This window comes from Salmo salar, chromosome 12 (assembly GCF_965601325.2).
Source record: "Salmo salar chromosome 12, fSalSal1, whole genome shotgun sequence".
Classification (NCBI taxonomy): domain Eukaryota; kingdom Metazoa; phylum Chordata; class Actinopteri; order Salmoniformes; family Salmonidae; genus Salmo; species Salmo salar.
Window position 1 is genome coordinate 90,263,859 of NC_138302.1, and position 21,837 is coordinate 90,285,695.

The 21,837-nt window shown below is 43.7% G+C and overlaps 1 protein-coding gene across 4 annotated transcripts; it reads right to left on the reverse strand.

The window, feature by feature from the left end:
• Positions 1–7,207: 7,207 nt before the first annotated feature.
• On the reverse strand, positions 7,208–20,623 carry LOC106565987 (RNA-binding protein 5). 4 transcript variants are annotated; one of them, XM_045691876.2, is made up of 22 exons: positions 20,536–20,623; positions 19,766–19,834; positions 17,903–19,598; positions 17,641–17,730; positions 17,424–17,493; positions 16,282–16,355; positions 13,675–13,749; positions 13,126–13,441; positions 12,436–12,593; positions 12,192–12,292; positions 12,027–12,096; positions 11,871–11,937; positions 11,589–11,668; positions 11,327–11,456; positions 11,071–11,168; positions 10,586–10,966; positions 10,345–10,500; positions 10,183–10,245; positions 9,710–10,012; positions 9,400–9,534; positions 8,850–8,904; positions 7,208–8,248 (listed from the first exon to the last, which is right to left on the reverse strand). In XM_045691876.2, the coding sequence occupies exons 2-21, from the start codon at positions 19,813–19,815 to the stop codon at positions 8,884–8,886; spliced, it is 4,134 nt and encodes a 1,377-aa protein (XP_045547832.1). In that variant the 5' UTR covers positions 19,816–19,834; positions 20,536–20,623; the 3' UTR covers positions 7,208–8,248; positions 8,850–8,883. The 4 variants fall into 4 exon arrangements, with proteins under 4 accessions (XP_045547832.1, XP_013989197.1, XP_013989196.1 ...); XM_014133722.3 differs by lacking the exon at positions 8,850–8,904 and having other exon boundaries at positions 9,710–10,009; XM_014133721.3 differs by lacking the exon at positions 8,850–8,904 and having other exon boundaries at positions 20,536–20,622.
• Between the last annotated feature and the right edge of the window lie 1,214 nt (positions 20,624–21,837).

Sequence of the window (21,837 nt, forward strand, 5' to 3'; positions counted from 1 at the left end):
CCAGGCTTCATGACAGCTAAGATTAAAATGATTAACTTTCTGGCGACTAGAACTAGATGCAGCATATGATAAGATCTGTAATGAAGCAAGGCAATGGTTCAAGGGACGCTTCATAAATCACTGATAAGTAGCTCCAGGAGCCGTTTTGTACAGTATGTTTACAAATACATTGTGAAATTAGTAATTAGTGTGAATGTGGTCAGTGAGCCATCACTCACAACCTCCTGGCGGCAGACACCCTCCTCCCAATGGCAGACACCCTCCTCCCAGTGGCAGACACCCTCCTCCCGGTAGCAGACACCCTCCTCCCGGTAGCAGACACCCTCCTCCCAGTGGCAGACAATTTCCTCCCAGTGTCAGACACCCTCCTCCCAGTGGCAGACACCCTCCTCCCAGTGGCAGACACCCTCCTCCCAGTGGCAGACACCCTCCTCCCAGTGGCAGACACCCTCCTCCCAGTGGCAGACACCCTCCTCCCAGTGGCAGACACCCTCCTCCCAGTGGCAGACACCCTCCTCCTAGTGTCAGGCACACCGCTGTTATGCCCAGAAGGGGTCAGGGCCAGATGAGGTCAGGGCCAGAAGGGGTCAGGGCCAGAAGGGGTCAGGGCCAGAAGGGGTCAGGGCCAGAAGGGGTCAGAGTCAGAAGGGGTCAGGGCCAGAAGGGGTCAGGGCCAGAAGGGGTCAGGGCCAGAAGGGGTCAGAGTCAGAAGGGGTCAGAGTCAGAAGGGGTCGGCCGAGGGCGCCCAGAAGGGGTCAGGGCCAGAAGGGGTCAGAGTCAGAAGGGGTCAGGGACAGAAGGGGTCACGGTCAACGCTTCAAAGAAACACACTTCACCATTCCCTGAGCTACAACCTAAACATACAGAGAACAGATTGGTGGCTAGACAGCAAAATTATGACCCACGCTGCTTGCTTCAAACTGACTGTCAGAATAAGAAAATATAATTTATTTTGTCTCTCCTTTCTTTCTTGAAAGTATTCTCTTTATCCACTATTTAAGTGTGTGCGCCAGAGAGCTCAATCAGCAAAGGAAATGGTTCTAACCTCCTGTTTTCTGTATTTGTTCAAGGCTGTTACCCCTGTCTTTTCTCCTGTCTGAGCTGAGGCAGAGAGCAATGACATCACCAGTTCTAAGTGTTCCCAATGTCTTATAATGTTCTCAGTGACGGGCCAGACAACGGAACCACAGAACAACGGAATCAAAGAATCAAAGCTACCCCCTGAAGCCCGTTCTCTTTCTGACAACCAGGACATTTTTAAGATGATGTCATATGGATAAGCTCAATGGTAGACTCCATTTTTCAACTTACACTTGAAAGGAAAAGCACCATGGAGATTATGTAGAGAGGAGCATGATCAGGCTTTTTTATTTGTCCAGTTCCACAAAACCCACATGCTACTCTTTAAGGAGAATAAGTTTACATGAGGCGTACATGTGACCATCTGTTATAAAACAAAGTAAATCCAGCATGTATAAATTGATTTTCACTTACATCAATTTTACAGTGAAGAAATCTGAAACTCTAAGAGTTGTCATAAAAAGTAGAATTTACTGTAGGCTGGGTTTGAGGCAAACTAACCTATACACTGTAGTATTCCAATAATGATTTGTGAGTACTGGAGTGGCAAGGAGTAAATGGCTAAATGAAGGCCACATTTACAGTGACTTCAGGCCTAATACAAAACATCATACAGTAATTACACCCATCTCTATCCACAAGGAGCCACATAGCCGTTTGTCACATGAATGAAAAGATAGAGTGCTCACATTTTAATTTGTTTTGCACATAATGTGCTGCATGTTTGTCCGTCTAGAACTGCTGCTGTTTCAAAACCTGCATTCATGATGATCAAAAGAGTCTCTTCCCACCTCTCTCTGCTGTGCAGATTGACAGCACATCTATCTGAGGTGCCTGCTGACAGAGAGCTCTTCTAAAGCTCCATCCCCTGACTGCTGGTCCCTCGTCTGCTGTCCGACTGGGATAATTGGGCTTGCTGTGCTCCATCCCTGACACCCCTAGTGCCTGAAAGCTCCAGCAATACGTGAACGGATTACAAAATGGTGACTCGCCAACGTTGTGCCCTACTACCTCATTTGGTCCTCATCCTCATGAAGTCCCTTCTCACATTCATTTAATATTCAATCAACTGTGACACTACGGCATTGGCTGTCGGTCAGTAATGATGACATCTGTGACAGAGGGGGGTTTGTGACAGAGCGGATATAAAGAGGAATGGAAATCAGACCATTAAATACAAAGGAAACCCTGAGAAGTCTCTTTTCAAAGATGCCGATAGTACAGAAAAGCCATGGATTCTGACTGGGTTTAACAGAGCGATATCTGCATAATACACATTTCTTTAGACAAGCAACAGGCCGTTTAAACATCTATGTGTAATGTTGTCAAATTGCAAACATTAACAACCTCTAATTGCACGGCTCCAGTTACCTATTTCCTTGGTATTATAATTTAAATCTGTACATAAAACAAGAGCTGGCCTTTACTCCATGCATAAACTAAGGGGCCACATAATCTAAAGCCCCCTTGGAAGAGTCATACATGCAATGCTATTAGAATTTTTTCTCGGCATAAGATATCCCAAGATGCACATTCAACAGCAATGTCCTTTTAATAGACACAGTAGTCTATATCTATTAGTATGCACACCTTGTCGTCTTATAGCCAGACAACATTTGTGCTTTAGCTTACAGTGTGGAAGCTTGCTGTATTCCCACTGTCCAGCTATAACACCATTAATACACAGATCTTGCAGACGGTAACACTTCTCTTCTAGGTGTTTCTTTAATTAACCTTAAGTTCAGAGTCCAAGTCATACAGCATACCTAATTCAAGGAAATGTATGAATTCTACTTACAATAGATATCTTCCAGATACATTCTCCATCTATATGCAAATAAAGATAATGTATTAGAAGAGTACATGTGCAGCATTGACAATATTCATTTGATCAGTGCCACTGGCTATATAACAAATTACTCTGAAGGGAAATATGTGCAGATTGCTTAATGGGGGAATCTGCAGGGATGAACAACCTGGGTGAATCAAAGAACCTGACTTTGAGAAGAACACAAACCTCCCTTAATAGAGAAATAACACCAGGACACCTCAGTATAATCCTTTTAATGTCCATGATGTATGTGCTATCAGTGGCACTTTGGTGAGCGGATGAGCATGAACATTACAGTTCAGTTAAACTAAGGATACATGCAGAGACATGCTCCACGGTGGTGTGTATCCATCATTTGATGGAGGAGAACACTAATAAAGTACTGCACTCTTAGAAAATAAGGTGCTATCTAGAACCTAAAAGGGTTATTCGGCCGTCCCCATACGAAGACCTTTTGAAGAACCCTTTTGGGTTCCCTTTCCCCAGAGGGTCTGACCTGGAACTAAAAAGGGTTATTCTATGGGGACAGCTGAATAACCCTTTTGGAATCCTTTTTTCTTATGTTGTGTACTGAATACAGTACTGACAGGCCATGGACTCAAAATCACAACATATTCGTTTTTTTTACTGTAGGCCTACAGATGTTACACTGAATGTACACTGATGGTGTCGATATCAGAGGGGAAACGGAACTGTTTCATGTATGTCTCCCTCTGTACTGCTGCAAAGAGCTATACTTGACACAGCACAGATCTCACTATTACAACCAGAGAAAAACCAGACCGATAAGAACAATGCTGTAACACCGTCTCACATCTAATTAAAATAGAAGTGTCAGCTCCCCAAAACAATATTTATAGACTAGTTTGTTGTGTAAGGAAAAGTTGAGTGCTTTGATTCAACAGACTGAATGTTGAACAGCACTCGATACATGCGAGACAGTGAGTAAGACCATGCTTGGAATAGCAGAGGTCAGACAAGCAGACAAAGTAAAATGTTGGGCCCAACCGACCGACACTCAAGCATGAGCAGAAAACAAACAGTCATGTAGCCTTCCCCTTTTCACAAACCAGAGCATGGAGAGGGGGGTTCTCTGGTACAGAGGCGATGAGAGAGCCATGGCAGGCCAGAGGACAGTGATTTATGACCAGCCTATGGTGGGGCAATGCTGGGATCACTCTGCAGCTCTCAGACTCCTGACAATGCCTACCATGGTGGGTTACCAATGATGGAATATCTGTTGACCCAGCATGGCATCAGAGCTGCAATTGGAAGTATGAAATTAATTACTGAACCATAGCACATTTATGACACCAAAAACAAAAGTTGGATAGCAAGTAATGTGATTTCAAGCTGAGTTTTTCGCCAAAACACACTCTACATGCACTTTAACCTGCCATTGTTGGTGGCGTTTGGTTTGTTTGTGGTAATGCTATGCACTCGCCTTATTTCCCTGCCAAGACAGGCTTTCCACTGAGTTGTGCTGCTTCCCTGCCATGTGTCTGTCTCCAGACTTAAAGACTCCCCTCACTGAGAATGCCTCTGTTTAGAAACTGCATTAACCACTCCTAGTTGAAGGCTTGAAAATAAAGGAGCAGGTTGGATGGGAGACAGCAAAGTTTGAGTCAAAGGTAACCTGCTGATGGGAACTAAAATCACAAAACACAAATCAATGGGTCCGTTTTCCCTTGAGTGGAGTCTTGTAAGATACAGCAACGTAAGGCTGTTCTGTTCTACATTGACTGAAGGCCGGGGTAAAGAATCCATGGACACAGCGACTTCAGATATGACTCGAGGGTTAATTACAGCAAGCTACACAATTTCAGGGGACAAATAAAATAAAAAGGAGACATATGAGCAGAGAGGTGGCACCTGGCTTGGAACCATTGACATTAACATCTGATATTTAGTCCCAGAGCAATAGCATCCGGTATCACAAGGTAATCCAATTACAGTATCCAATCCGGGTATCCTGGAAGGATATTGACCTCATCCCATCAGTAGAGGATGCCTGGTTATTTTTTTAAATGCCTTCCTCACCATCTTAAATAAGCATGCCCCTTTCAAGAAATTTAGAATCAGGAACAGATATAGCCCTTGGTTCTCTTCAGACCTGACTGCCCTTAACCAACACAAAAACATCCTGTGGCGTTCTGCATTAGCATCGAACAGCCCCCGTGATATGCAACTTTTCAGGGAAGTTAGAAACCAATATACACAGGCAGTTAGAAAAGCCAAGGCTAGCTTTTTCAAGCAGAAATTTGCTTCCTGCAACACAAACTCAAAAAAGTTCTGGGACACTGTAAAGTCCATGGAGAATAAGAACACCTCCTCCCAGCTGCCCACTGCACTGAGGATAGGAAACTCTGTCACCTCCGATAAATCCACTATAATTGAGAATTTCAATAAGCAATGTGTCAAATTGGAGGGCCTGTTGTCCGGACCTCTGGCAGTCTCTATGGGGGTGCCACAGGGTTCAATTCTTGGGCCAACTCTTTTCTCTGTATACATCAATGATGTCGCTCTTGCTGCTGGTGAGTCTCTGATCCACCTCTACGCAGACGACACCATTCTGTATACTTCTGGCCCTTCTTTGGACACTGTGTTAACAACCCTCCAGACGAGCTTCAATGCCTCCAACTCTCCTTCCATAGCCTCCAACTGCTCATAAATACAAGTAAAACTAAATGCATGCTCTTCAACCGATCGCTGCCTGCACCTGCCCGCCCGTCCAGCATCACTACTCTGGACGGTTCTTACTTAGAATATGTGGACAACTACAAATACCTAGGTGTCTGGTTAGACTGTAAGCTCTCCTTCGAGACTCACATCAAACATCTCCAATCTAAAGTTAAATCTAGAATTGGCTTCCTATTTCGCAACAAAGCATCCTTCACTCATGCTGCCAAACATACCCTCGTAAAACTGACCATCCTACCAATCCTCGACTTCGGCGATGTCATTTACAAAATAGCCTCCAATATCCTACTCAATAAACTGGATGCAGTCTATCACAGTGCCATCCGTTTTGTCACCAAAGCCCGACCTGTATGCTCTCGTTGGCTGGCCCTCGCTTCATACTCGTCGCCAAACCCACTGGCTCCAGGTCATCTACAAGACCCTGCTAGGTAAAGTCCCCCCTTATCTCAGCTCACTGGTCACCATAGCAGCACCCACCTGTAGCACGTGCTCCAGCAGATATATCTCTCTGGTCACCCCCAAAGCCAATTCCTCCTTTGGCCGTCTCTCCTTCCAGTTCTCCGCTGCCAATGACTGGAACGAACTACAAAAATCTCTGAAAGTGGAAACACTTATCTCCCTCACTAGCTTTAAGCACCAGCTGTCAGAGCAGCTCACAGATGACTGCACCTGTACATAGCCCATCTATAATTTAGCCCAAAGAACTACCTCTTCCCCTATTGTATTTATTTATTTTGCTCCTTTGCACACCATTATTTCTATTTCTACTTTGCACTTTCTTCCACTATAAATCTACCATTCCAGTGTTTTACTTGCTATATTTTATTTACTTTGCCACCATGGCCTTTTTTGCCTTTACCTCCCTTATCTCACCTCATTTGCTCACATTGTATATAAACTTATTTTTCTACTGTATGTTTTACTCCATGTGTAACTCTGTGTTGTTTTATGTGTCGAACTGCTTTGCTTTATCTTGGCCAGGTCGCAATTGTAAATGAGAACTTGTTCTCAACTTACCTACCTGGTTAAATAAAGGTGAAATAAAAATAAATAAAAAACAGACTCACAGCCGCTTTACCCACTGTGTTCTGGCCCAACCCATCTTTTTCTGGCCCAATCAGATGGCCCCGAATGTGTTGGCATTCAGTGTAGGGTCAGGGGGGGGGGGGGGGGTACTCAGATCCAGACTTACTGCTGAGAAGAAACTAAGGTCTGTGTGCGTGGCGAAGCAAGGAGTCTGGGTAGCCATGGCAATGCCAATGGACAGACAAATCAGTTTTATAACATCCTATTTCTCATCACTGTCAACAATATCCAAGACCAATGAGCAAAGACCATTGTGCAAATTCCATAAAAAATGATTTTTAAATAAATGAAAAAAATCATAAGCGTATTCCAGTTCATTGCATTATCTGAATGGGTAATGATGTAACATGGGAAGACAAATAAGTTCAGGTTCAGTGACTGTACATATCTCAAAAGAACACTGCTGCCACCCAATGGAGAGTTGCCGAACATTTGTCTGACACAGTCCATTATTGCACACATTTCTAAACTAATATCACACATTTCAAAGAAATAAACCACAGACTCAAATTCAAGTAGATTTCATATTTTACTTAAAAAAGGTGTGCACACAATACAGAGTATAAATCAAACAAGGAAAGGAATAAGTCCATGTAAAAAGGCTGTGTTAAAATAAATGACCGTGTGTAGCTGAAACCACCCGGTGGCATACAACAAGTATTCTACAACGCCAGATCTGGCTGCAATAACACTACACATCAGCCACACACACATGGCAAAACAAAAAGCTACATCCCTTAAAAGGATTGATTAGGAGGTCAAAGACAGCTTGCTATTTGGGTTGAGTCTGTAGAGCAACTTAGCACCAACTCCACTGCTTCTTCTCCCTCTCTCCTGCCATCTTGCTCACATTAATTCAGTCTCTCAGATCATCTGGCTCTGTCAGCACTGGGGGGGGGGGGGGTTGTGAATGGCCCTCGAACAAGCATAGAGAACACTGCAGAAATGTGGAGGCCCTAACGGTCTCCCTACAGCTCCATTGTCTCAACAGCTACAGCTACAGACAGATTGCATTGCTGGTAGTACAGTGAGGTGGGCCCACAGATACAGTAAGAGGTGGGCTCAGTCCAAAAGATCCGCTAGGCTTTGGCAGGCACATTAATTCGACCAATGTTGCCCATACATACAAACACAGGGACACAGTCGGGATTGGGTGATGTGGGGTGTGTTCAGCAGAACAGAACGATGTGCAGCGTTTGATTCAAAGGAAACGGTGCTGTTATGAAGAATGTTGAGTATGGTGGTACGGAGGGCAAATGTGTATGGTGCACTGCATTAGTTTAGTAATTTGAAAAGGTCACGCCAATATTGATCAGGTCACACCCACCAACAGCAAACATAGCTCAAAGGCAGTTGAAGAACGGTATGCACCATTTGGGTAAATGTGTCATTCCGTACAAGCCTTCAGTGACTCACTCAATTTAGCGAAATGTTTAATAAACTGAAAAGGAGGAAATGTCAGTCCAGTTCTTTGAAGCGTGCGAACATGGCCTTGCGCACCGCTTGTTTGTAGGTGGCATGATTCCAGACAACAGACTCCTTTTTCTTCCTCTGTGGAAGATAAGATAGGAAGCACAACGGGTTAAAATCACCACCAAGCTTTAAATAAAAAAAACGGGTTAAAATCACCAACTAGCTTTAATAGAACCTCGTTATGGTCGGACCCATTTTTTTCTTCCAATTTTCGCCTAAAATGTCATACCCAAATCTAACTGCCTGTAGCTCAGGACCTGAAGCAAGGATATGCATATTCTTGATACCATTTGAAAGAAAACACTGAAGTTGGTGGAAATGTAAAATTAATGAAAGAGAATAACATTAGATCTGGTAAAAGATAATACAAAAGAAAAAACATGCATTCCCCCCCCCCCCCATCAACTTTGAAATGCTAGAGAAAGGCCATTATATCACTTAGGAGTCTAGGCGCAATTTAGCAGTGTATGTGCAAAGTTTCAGACTGATCCAATGAACCATTGTATTACAGTTCAAAATGTTGTATCAAGTTTGCCCAAATGGTCAACTGATACATTTTCAAGTTCATAACTATAGAGAATATACAAAAATGATATGGTAATAAAAATGTTTAGTTTACACAATCCGAGGAATGTCATAAATTATGGATAATTAGCTTCCCTACAGAAAAGACACTAACCTTCACACATCTAGATGGGGGACACAGCAGGGGTTCAAACTGTAGAACCCAGCTCCTACATTTGAATATAAAAATGGATTTTATCAAACAAAACTACGCTACATTTTATCTCTGGGACCCTCAGGATGACAAATCAGAGCAAGATTACTGAATGTAAGTACATTATTTACCTTTAGAGGTATCAAACCAGTTGCCGCGATAAAAGTTTTGTTGTGCACTCTCCTCAAACAATAGCAATGGTATTTTTTCACTGTAATAGTTTAAATTGGACAGTGCAGTTAGATTAACAAGAATTTAAGCTTTCTGCCCATATAAGATATGTCTTTGTCCTGGGAAATTTTCCAGTTACTTACAACATCATGCTAATCACATTAGCGCACATTAGCTCAACCATCCCGCGGGGTGGACACCGATCCCGTAGAGGTCAAATAAAAAAACGACTGGGGTTAAAATCACCACCAAGCTTTGAATAAAAAAAAAAAAAACGGGGGTTAAAATCCCCAAGAAACCCAACTTGACAACAGACTGAAAAAGAAAGATGTTATAGTACCTCAACAGGCTCAGAACCTAACCCCGGCCTCTCGCTTCCTTTATGCATGTCCCTGGAGCCACCGACCCAGCTATTCTGGTGTTGATGTTTCCTTCTCTTCTGTTCAGGGGAGCCGTTGGACTCCCTGGCACTCAGCTGTGGAACAGATTACAGACATCAATACATTGCTCATATAACATTTCAACAACACTTCCTGAACATAGCTGAATCGGAGGTTAGAGAGAGATTAAGGCAACTCAAATTAAGCTTTTAAGACTATTGAACTGCTTTACAACTACTTATCAAATGTGTAAATCTAGCCTCCTCTGACCTCTTTCTCCTGGTTCTCCAAAGCCTCCAGCTCTTTCTTTGATCTCTTGATCTTCATGTGGATCTCCATGTTTTGCTTGTGGAGGTCTGAGAGCTGCTGGTGGCGCACCAGGCCGTCCTTATTGGGGAACTGTCTCCTACACAGCAGGCACGCCATCTTCTTCCAGTCTGTCAGCTTGTCTTCCTTCTCCTGAGACTGACTCCTAGAGGCCTGAGGATCCTCATGCTGCACCACCTCCTCCTCCTCATCACTGCCTGTTGCTGCGTAGTCTGACGCCAGCAGGCCCAGAGAGCCAATGGACTGCTGGGAAGGGTGGGGAGCAGGAAGTTCAGAAACAACGTCACCGGGGAGGGAGGAAGACACCCCACAGACATAATGGATTGGAATCAAATTCATCCCTTCTTTCCTCCTGCTCATACACAACAGAACATTGTAGGCTTTTGGCAGTGACCTCACCAATCAATCAATCTCACCTTTGAGCCCTTCCCCTCTTTCTTGGGAGGAGCCATAGGCTTCTTGAAGAGGTCGTCTCCACCCTGTTTGGGGAAACAGAAGAGGGACAGTGAAATAAAATGATTTAATTCCACACCATTGCATTAAAGTGCATGCATGTCACAGAGGCTCCCGGTACACACCTTCCTCTCGAAGATGGTGAAGGCGGCGTCAGCTGCCTTGGAGGACTTCCTGTCGTCCAGCCCGCCACCGGAGGTCTTGAGTACAGGGGACGGAACACGGACGCTGTCCTTCTGACGGTTCTGGATCTTAGCCCAGCGCTCCATATCCTTCATGATCTGAGACAGACATGCGTGTTAACCATCTATAAGGTGGTGTATTGTTCCTATAGCTTCATTATACATGACTATATTGTGGGTTAACCTTGAAAGCGGCTAGGCTCCTGGGTTTCTCCTCTTTCTCTCCTGGTTTGTCTTTGTTGTCTTTCTTGTCCATGCGAGGTGCAGTGTCCTCCTCCTCTCTCCTCTCGGGGGAAGGGTTGGGGTTAGGGTTGGGGTTAGGGGCAGGAGTGGGGTTCAGGAGCTGGGGAGGGTCGAAGTGAGGGGTTGGCTCTGGTCTCTTCATGTCCAGCGGAGCGTCTGCTGCTGGATTAGCCAGAATGGCCTGTACGTCTGGCGCCAAGGCAACACCAGACTGGGCAATGGGGAGCTGGGTATCTGTAGAGTGTCCTCCGGGAACGGGGATGTATGTTTTGGACACACTGTCCCAGTACAGGTACTCCTGGGTCTGGGCATTGTAGAAATACTGCACACACATACGTTGGACATGAAGGACGTAGAGTAGCACAGACACACCAAGGTAATTTGAAGATAATGTATCACATATGAGCTACTGTGTAGAACTCTTACCCTAGAGGCAGGGTCATAGTACAGGGTAGTCTGGGGATCATAGTAGAACCCAGACGTGGCATCATACAGGTAGTTTGTCATGTCTGGAGTTTCAGTAGCTGGACAAATAAAAAAAACAGTTGTTACAAGAGTATGACAAGATGACAATGATTCATTTCCTGTCTATTCACATTCTTTCCACAGATTCACAAGAGGTCCTGAAGCTGCATATTCCCTAATGTCTGAGAGGGGCACTTGGCCTACTGTTTGGCCTTACCATAGCTGTAGCCATCAGTGCCATGATCTCCTGTTGCTGTCATCCCCCCTGCTGCTGCAGCAGAGGCGACCTGGGGGTCCAGAGCCTGGTGGTAGGGATCAACTGGTGGAGGTTCAGCATAGCCACCTCCCTAGGATGTGGCAGAGGGAAGCATTGGTTAGAAGGGCATTTCACACTCACTCAAGCATTTCCTCTGCTTAAACTGTCAATGTTTCTTTACTTTTGGATAAAGTGGTTATATAATAGTCTGATGGTGTCGTACCGAAGTCATGCTGGAGTTCAAGTGCGAGACAGATGAATTGGAGAGAGGGTCTGAGCCCATCGGTCCACCCATATGATCGCCTAGGTAAAAATACAAATCATTTTCTTCCTGCTCATTTTCTACTCAACATGACCTGATGATTGAAGCATGTTGAGCTGAAAGACAGACAACCACAGCCCAACGCAATATTTGTCGTCTCTTCATGTACAGATCCTGGAGGGCATACATTGTCAGGTAGAATAGTGTTTGAATGGGGATACTGACTAATGAGAGAGGTCTCACCTTGCAGTTTAGGTGGGCGGCCTACTGGTGGCTGGTTGTGAGGTTGGGATGAATAGTACTGCTGCTGCTGTGATTAGGGTACAAAACAACACACTCATTTTCTAACCAACACACTATCTCAACAAAACCAAAAATGATACCAAACACCTAACGTACCTCCGTCATACTGGCCTCAGGTGGGTACCCCAGGAGAGAAGTGTTGGATTTATCAAACTCTTTTCTGTAGCTAGTAGGAAAATACAAACCATCAATGGTAAAAAAAAAATAACATCACCGTTCTTACACTGAAGAGCTTAGTTACATGATATAAGTGTCACTCACTTTTGGTTCTTCAGTGGCTTAGCAACCTCAGCGTAAACCCTGACCCCATCGATAGAGAGAGGCCTGGGCTTGGTGAGGAGCTCTACCAGACGGGTCACTTGCTAGGATAGAAGAAAGGCCACGTCATGACATCCACAGACGTAACATCCATTAAGCAGGGTACAACTCTGACATGCATACACATGGGAGTTCAATAAACCATGACAAAGTGGCCAACTGACATGTAATGGCAGCTATGTGATACCTCATGGGAGTCCATGTCTACGAAGCAGAAGCATTTGGCTCCCGGGGGTTTTCCTCTGACCAGACGAACGTTCCTCTCATCAAGGTAGGCGAAGGGGTCCAGGGATTTCAGAATGGTCTCCACTGTAGTGGTGGGCTTCACATTCTTTATGATCATGGCTGTGAGGAAACAGAGGAACAAGCACACTGATCTTGAGCTTTCCTTAGAAACAAACAAATGTTTTAAATAAACAATCACACCATCAACTCCTTACTAGGGTTCCCTACTCCCCAAAGATTCCATTTCTAAATTCCCCAACGATTCCCATTCTAAATTCCCTACTCCCCAACGATTCCCATTCTAAATTCCCTACTCCCCAACGATTCCCATTCTAAATTCCCTACTCCCCAACGATTCCCATTCTAAATTCCCTACTCCCCAACGATTCCCATTCTAAATTCCCTACTCCCCAACGATTCCCATTCTAAATTCCCTACTCCCCAACGATTCCCATTCTAAATTCCCTACTCCCCAACGATTCCCATTCTAAATTCCCTACTCCCCAACGATTCCCATTCTAAATTCCCTACTCCCCAACGATTCCCATTCTAAATTCCCTACTCCCCAACGATTCCCATTCTACATTCCCTACTCCCCAACTATTCAAATTAAAAATTCCCAACTATTGCAATATTGCCCCAGCTCACTCACTCTTGCTCTCCTTAAAGATGGGGTCCATCTGATGTGGGCCAGGGCCTTGGCGAGGGGGGTTGCGGCTGGCCCAGGACTCTGCCTGCTGCTCAGCCTCCTGCTGTCTAAGTTGCTGGTCCACCTGCTGCTGCCAGGCCTCTGGGGTAAGGTCCGAGCTGCGCTGCCATGAGCCCTGCTGGGACAGGGGGTCAACTGGGGCCTTGGCTTGGGAGACATCCTGGCTGTGGTGCTCATTCTTGGCCTTGTTGACCAGGAGCTGGCCTGGGCTTGGCAGTAGGGGTTCCTGGGTCGGAGGGCCTGCCTTATGCCCTGGTTCCTAAAGCAGCAAGAGAAGGCACATCAGTCATTTAGTGGTGGTTGTCTCAACAACCTATGGCTTAACATAAGGAGCACAGGCAAATCAAATCCAGCATGCATACAACTCTTAGGGTGAACATTACCAATAACAAAAAGAACTATGCTACTAGCATGCTTAAAACAAGATCAAAGGTAAAGGGAATAAATCACTTCCATCTACAAAAGGCCCCAACTGTGATATCCAACACTTACTAGAGCTTCCTTGCCACTTCTGTCCGGCTGGACGTATCGCATTAGAGCTGTTTTAGTGCCAACCTTCAGGGATCCCTGAAAAACAGGAAGAGAGTGAGCTAGATTCAAACTGAGGAATCTGCTTCCTTGCCAACCAAGTGACTCACAATTCTAAATGTTCCAAGAGAATAACAGACTCCCATCATGCACTGTAGCAGGTTTAGTCCTCCTCAGTGGTGAGGGTAAAGGGGACGACCATTATGGTTCTGACAGGAATATGGAACTTAGATCAACCAATACCGTCCAAGGTATTTCCTCCATGCTATAGCATTACTGTTTGCCAGGAGGTGGAAATTCTAGCTTCTCATGTACAGTACTTTGGGGAGGAGATTTTGAATTTCATATTAGTGGTCTTACTAGATAAAGCTAGAAAGCTATATTCTTTGACAGTATAGGGCTCAAATATGTACTTAAAATGTGTACTTAATCCAACATGAAATTCAATATACCATTGTGTCGGCTGTGCTCTGTAAATGTATATGACACTAATCTGCATAAAGGCATGACTGCATGATTTGACATGCAAGCTGTAGGTTGGTAGACTCAAAATCTCCAGTTTAACTAAAATGGTGAGTGGCAGTTATATCTACAATAACCCATACTTGCTGAGTTCGGTATTGTTAACAGGGTTAGGATTGTAAGACCCAGGAACCAAGACGAGTGTATTTTAAACTTTTTATGTAGTCGTTGATGGGTAAAGATACAGCTGACTACATGAAACAATTGCGAGGTAGCGCATGTTTCTAGAATCAATATCTTAGGTAACTAAATCATAACCATTGTATGGTAGACCCAAAACCATTGTAACAACCAGCTACCCAATGGGGTAACTTAACATAGAAGACTCATCAAAGGAATGTGTAACACCTGTCACTGGTTCTGCTTCTTTCCAGCCTTGAGCAGAGCCAGATATGGCTCTGGCCTTGATGTTGGTCTGTTGCTTAAGATTGTAGTGCATCACGATTCCTTCAATATGGGAACCAGAATAGGCCAATATGGTTGGGAAAATATCAGTTATCTATACCCTAAATCTATACCCATGGCGTGCACCACTGACATTCACCTGTGCTACCATGGCTAAAAACCAACCATTGAGAGCTGCTGATACTTTACATGGCTCTATACCAATGGGACCAATAGAAAGGTCTCACAACAAAAGGAGAAAGTGAGCCAAGAAGTGTGGTCAAGAGAAAAGATTCCTCTGCTGTCAAGTGAATGAGCATCAAGAAGATGTATACTTGTATTTAGCAGGCAAGAGTGGATCTGATGTGGAGGATGCATTTAGAGATGGAGTCTATCCATTCAGCAATGTAAAGGAATAACGTTACTATGGTTGATGCACAGCACTCTCTGTGTAGAGAAAGATGAATGAAATCGAGCATTGTCCACTTGTTGAGATCAAGGAATGAGTAAAACCCTCAAGACACAGTCAGAGTATTCTAGAATGTATGTGGTAAGTACCCCCAAGACACTGAGGTAAAGTTGGCCTTGTGGATAACCAAAGGTGATGGCAAGATATTGCCAAGAAGGAATAAGTCAAAGGGTCACAGCAAACTGTAAACAGATCAACTTTCCAATATTGCCACCAAAGGACCGTTGAAAGGATAATGGCCACCTCCAAAATTATAAGAGACTTTGTGTACATTTAAAGTCTGTGTAAAGTTGAAAGGGAAAAAAACAAACCTAGTATGGACTTGAACGCTAGCTCAGAAATGGCTGCCTTACTCGTGTAAGCACAACCCATCCCAAAGCAGCAGTGATTTTTTTGTTGTTGATTCTATTGAGCTTCAAGTTCCATAAATAACTTTATATTGGAATATGTAAATGATTCAAAGATAATATAATATCTAAACTGAGTAGTCTGTGATCTGGAAAAGACCTTAGGATCCTTAGTATATTATTCTGCAGGTAATACCCATAACACCAATAGCTACTATTCCCAGCCTGATAAAAACAATGTTAAAATGACGCAAAAAAACTAAAACATGAAGGATCTGACATTGCTATCTAAAAATTAACAGATATCACTGTAAAGAAAACTATCCAGCTAAGACTTGGAGGGACAGAGGACCAAGAATCCAGGAACAAGACCCATTATGATAATATGCCTCTGGGCTTAGACATACAACGTACCTTATTTCTTATGAATCCAAACATTTACCTCATTTATTGTTTTGAGACTACGTGTTTTTTTTCCTCAGAGATGGTTTTCTTTGTTTTAATTTCTAAATTCATTCCGATTTAAGAGGATTACATTACGGCAAACAAATCTGGAGAATGTTGTTCGAAGTGGTTTCTCTTTTTCTTTCCTTTTCAATGCCAAGTGCATCACCAGAAGCACGGCTCCTCTTTGACCTCATTATTAAGCTATTGTTGTGCGAAGTCCCCTTGAACCTACGCCAACGATGTCAATTCACACACCCACAGGTAGGGAGTAACTCCCATAAATGATCCCAAACAATAACCAACCCTGATCCCACCTCTCCCCCTTCTAAAATGCCCGCCCCCAGCCCAAGCCTTCTTCCTGCCCGAAGGCACAGCCGATGTAGAGAGATGAGGATGGGCCACCTGGTTGGATTCCATGAAGTGGACTGCATCCTCGAGGTTTAAAAACTCCACATAGGCCGTATCGTAGCTGTAACCTGGGGACAGCATTTGAAATACAGATGGATTTGCGTTAGTCAATGCCAGTAAGGACAGCAGTTCACGAAAGGAGATCACATTCAGCATTTGTGGTGATGGTGTAGCATTTCGATGAATACATTGGGGGAAATCGAACATTGTCCTAATTCTTCATTTTTTGACATGTATGCCAATCTCTCCATACCTTTGCAGCACAATATGGATTGTAGTCATTTATCTTTAATATTTGAGTTGGCAATGTTCTCCTTAATTAAAAGCCACTACCAACATCTTTTCCAGATCCAACTATGGATTGAATGTCGTCTGTAAACATACTCCCAAGTACACCAACTACAGCTTACTTAAAATGTCCCTCTTAAAGTAAATTCCTGCAAGCATAGCATAACCTAAGTGCTACTAAGGCATATGTGTACTGTGTATGATTTAAGTGCTACTAAGGCATAGGCCTACTTTGTATGAAAGAAAGTATGGATTGTCTTGCTACATTTTAAACCTGCCATAATACTTTGTCACTCAGAAACTTGGTATTGTAGCTTCTCAGGGATCCAAAATGTAACGTAGATGGCTGATACAGTCCTACAATCAAATAATTGAGAAAACTTTCGTCTAAGCTGAATGACGAGAAAAGCAACACCAAGAACCTGAAGTAGTTGCATAGTCTGTAATATAAACTTGCTGCCTATATTATATCGTAATCAATTCATTTTTTGTTTCAATAAAATAGAAAATGGTGTATAAGGAAACAAATAAGGTGTGAACAACATAAGAGATTGCGTGTCATAAGAACTTTAGTGACTGATAGTCACTGTCAAAGACTGCTGCAATAAGGATGTTTGGACAGTGTTCCTACATTGTCAGGAATGAAAAACACTAATGGCTAAATACTTAGAAAACTTGGCTGTTGAACTGATGAGCGATTGCATCAAGACCGAGAACATCGGAGGCAACAAAGACACTTTGAAAAGAATATGAGCGTATGATTCGAATAGCGAAATAGCGAAACAATTCGTAGGAGATTCGAGATATCGTTCGAGTTGAGCATGTCCACACGGGGACTTCTGTCTCACCTGGCACAACATTCTTGATTTTCATGCCCTGCATTGGGACACCATCACGAACTGCAAAGGCACCAAGGATCTAAAAGATAATTAAATATTGTTAGGCTCTAACCTTAACACACACACACCTATACGTATATAACTAAACTTCTATCACCGAACTGCATGATTTTGTGCAATCAGAAAAGTATCAAGTCAAAAGCTAAATGTCTGTTTTGATTCCTACCTGCTCCATTGTGGCTGTCTTAGGAATCCCAGTGATGCAAATTGTATGAGTAACCTTGTCCTTCACAGATGCACTCCGGTAATCCTGATCCTTTAGTTGACAGTTCAAATTTAAATAACAGGTTAAAGCAATTGAAATTCACATAAATGACAAAATGGACAACCAACAGATGCACAAGAACATTTGTATAGAATTTGTATTTAGATGCATAAAAAACATTTTCATTTTCTATGGGTTTAGTCTAAATATTTGGTTTACTAACCTGGGAACCAGAGTCACTGAATTTTGGAGGCGGGACTGCTTTAGATTCTTTTAGAACTTTGTCAGGTCCTGGCAGCTCCTCGTGTTTGTAGTCAAAGACTATCCCTGGACCTGTTCTGTAATCAATGTCCCTGTAGTCCTGGTCTTTGCCTTGGAAGTCTGGCCCTGGAACCAGCTTAACCCTCTCTGGGCCTTGTTCAAGCAATGCATCCTTCGGCCCTTTGAAACGAGTTTTATCTTTTGGCCCATGGCCCAGTGGAGTTGGTGGAGCCTTCTCTGGGATGTATGGGGGTCTGTCCTTCTCCAAGAGGTATGGGGGCCTGTCAACTCGATTTGGTGCATTTTGATTCTGCTTGGGATCCCCATGTTCGGGCCAGCGCTTGCCGTCATTCTCTCTGTTCGGCATGTTTGGCAGGAGCCCAGGACCCATGGGTGGAAAGGGAGGGTCCTGAAGACTTCTACGGCCAAAAGGTGGCAGATCCATCCCAGGGATATCTGTGGATGGCTTTTTATCCCAGTTCTGGGAACCTGGAGCTTCTCTGTTGGGGTGAGGGAAGCCAAAAGGAGGCCCATCTTTTTTCCCAGGGAATTCTGTAGATGGCATGTTCCTTTCTTTAAAGTTTTCCGGCTCTCCAAGAAGACTACCTTCTCTGGACACTGGAGGGAATCGCTGTCCCTGCATCTCTTTGGAGAAAGGAGGAAGACCTCTGGTCATGGGAGATGGAAGAGAGTCCTTCTCCTTCTTACGGTTCTTCCACTCCTCTGCAAGCGACACCTCTTCCATTTCTGGGAATTCTCTGTCTCTAAGGGTGCCTTCTGGATCTGTACCCATAAACTTGGGTCTGTTTGGGCCACCAAGATCTGGAGGGCCGCCAGGCCTTCCCCTGACATCCATTGGAGCACCATCATTGTCGGCAAATCTTACGGGAGATCTATCCCTATCTCGGAATTCAGCTGGAGGTCCAACGCGGTTTCTGAAGTCCGTATCAGACTCAAATCTTTTCCTTGGATTCAATGGGGGAGCACCCCTCCTGTCAAAGTCCATCATTCCCCGGTCTCGATCTCGTGGAGGCATGTCCATATTAAACCCATCAATGTCATCCATGCCCATCGGGGGCCTGTCTATGGGTGGCCTGTCCCTATCACGCATGTCTCTGAACACCTCATTTCTACCCATAGGCTCCATGGGAAATCCTCCTCGCCTTCCATCCATGTCTGGATTGTTGAAGCCTGGCATATCCTTGCGGAACATATCCCTGTCTCTCATGTCCATAAATCTGTCATTTGACTCTCGTAGATCTCGTGGAGGCATGCCTCTCACTCCCATGCCTCTTCCCCTCACATCTCTCCCTCCCATTCCTCTCCCTCCCATGCCTGGCCCAGGCCCCATGAAACCACCACCAGCAGCTGCATTAAGCAGCTTGTCCCTGATTGACATTTCATACTGCCTTCTGAGGCTGAAGTCTGGTTCTTCTCCAGGTCTCCCCAGAAAATCCCTAGGTGGTTCTCCTCTCCCTCGTATGTCATGTGGTTCCATGTCACGGTCCCTCATATCAGGTGGACAGTCCATCCTCCTCATGTCCATAGGAGGCCCCCGATCCTGTGGTCCCCTGGGACCCATGTTCATTCCGTCTCTACCCCTGAAATCAGGCATAGGGCCATCTCGGCCCCCAAACATTTCTCCACGATTGTCCCCACTGGAACAAAGAAATGAGAATTCATACTTTGGGCTCTAAACATTTACAAACATTTTAAAATTAAGTAGCTCTCAAATCAAGTAACCACCATAAGAATGTAAAAACATTAACTTTCTCTTGCAAGATAGTTTTCTATTTGCATACTGCCATTGCCACCATCTGCTTACCGAAAGGGTGGGCCCCCTTGTGGTCCTCTCCTGGGTCCGTCCCACATCATTTTCAAATAACCAACTTATCTGACAGAGCAAAAATGTAATGTTAAATTCCAGACAGTAGTTTAACTCTAATGCATTTTTTCCTTCACAATATAAATACCCCTTCTATAGGGAGATTGATAAGCATCTGGGAAAATTAAAGTAAACAAAAACAGTGTAGCTACTACAAAGTGAGACGGTATTGATACCATAGTCTGCATCAACCACCATCTTTATTTAGCCTCGTATGTTGTGCCAATGAATGGAGTCGTTAGCAGGCTAGATATGTGACATGGGTATTAAGCTAGGGCTAATATTTGTGTTACTAACGTTAGCTAGCTAAATTGAGTAAGATAGTAGCTACCTCCATTCAGTCAATATTTACTACACCATTTGTTGATCAGTTGAAACTAGCTAGCTTACTATCTGGCTAGCTATCAAGTATGTTGATGAAAAACAAGCAAAGTAGACGATGGCGTGCATTGCCAGTTAATGACGACGTTCCATCTAGCTAACGTTATCCGTGCTGGCAACCATGTCTAGCTAGCTACAGTAACGCCAACGTTTAACTGCCTCCATCGACTTTGTATTCCAAGCCACGAGCGAGCTAATATACTGGCAGGTACCCATCTGTTTTCAAAGAATACACGATATAATGTTTTTATTTTACGCCAGATGTTGATATGTGCGTTACATAATCATATTTCATCCATTTCTACGTATTTTTCATAAGGGAGACTCACCTTGATATTTCTTCTGAGAAACAATCGGGGAATAAATGGAGACCGGAAATTATAAGGAACCAATATATCCGGGGACGGTAACTTTTAAGTGGGAATTGTAGTCCTCTGACAGTGTGGGAACTACAGTATCCACTGATGGCAGCAAGTATATTATGGAACGCTGTTTGACGCGTCAAATAAAACTATTTGACGCGTTAGAGAACAGTTTAATTGTAGAATGTTGTGTTGGACCGCAACTTCTGGTATTAGCTAGCCACTTGTTGTTAGCCTTCTGAAATTGAACTTCAGTTCATGGAAATAAATAGCTAGCCAGCTACTAAACCCTGTTTCCCAAAGCTAACGTTATAAACAGCCAGCTAGCTCTCCTGTGGCTCGACTGGACCGGGTTATGTGTTATGAAGCTAGCCATAATAACGATTAGGCACAATATTGGAATTTGCTGTTTGCCTTCAAAATAAAAGTACGTATTTGAAAGTGATGCAGAAGGTTAAAGTTTTTGCCTGCCATATGAGTTCTGTTATACTCACAGACATCATTCAAACAGTTTTAGAAACTTCAGAGTGTTTTCTAATGCAAATCAATTTATAACATTTTTGACATGCGTTTTTCTGGATATTTTTCTTGTTATTCTGTCTCTCACTGTTCAAATAAACCTACCATTCAAATTATAGACTGATCCTTTCTTTGTCAGTGGGCAAACGTACAAAATCAGCAGGGGATCAAATATTTCCCCCCCCCCCACTGTATATATTTATTCCTGTATTTCTTTATCCCATATGGAAATGAGGGGTGTCAAACGTCCATGGCTGGTATCTAACACACCATTGGTTGATCAATATCATGCCTTGACTGCATGACACCAAAGCAATTCTGAAGTCTAATACATCCACAGCGCGATTTCAGCTAATTTGTATTCATTGGTAAATTAAATCATCATTGACTTCTGTTGATTGACTACAAATTGTCGAATCATGCCATATTTGGACTAGATAATGCTTAACAAGTTTGGAATGTTGTTATATAAATTGAACAAAACACAGTTATTTAATTTTACCAAAAAATAACAATCCGTTGAAATCGCACTGTGAATGTATTGAATGCATTGTACGGCCTCGGCTATGGTCCATGAAATGTTCACAACTGTGAAGAGTTTACACAAATATTGGCATCATAGCTCGAATTGCAGGACTTTAACTGTGTGGAAATCAACTAATTATTCAGCCTCTTGTGTACAATTACCATTCATATCGCAATGCACAGCCTTACCTATGGATCTTGGGTCCATGAAATGGGGTATCAATG

Excerpts from the sequence above, each read along its gene's own strand:
- LOC106565987 (XM_014133721.3), bottom strand. The coding sequence starts at position 19,815 with ATGATGTGGGACGGACCCAGGAGAGGACCACAAGGGGGCCCACCCTTT. Across the intron at positions 16,356-17,423 it reads AATCAAGAATGTTGTGCCAG|GTTACAGCTACGATACGGCC; the intron begins GTGAGACAGAAG and ends TGCTGTCCCCAG. Across the intron at positions 10,501-10,585 it reads GGAGCCTAGCCGCTTTCAAG|ATCATGAAGGATATGGAGCG; the intron begins GTTAACCCACAA and ends TGTCTGTCTCAG.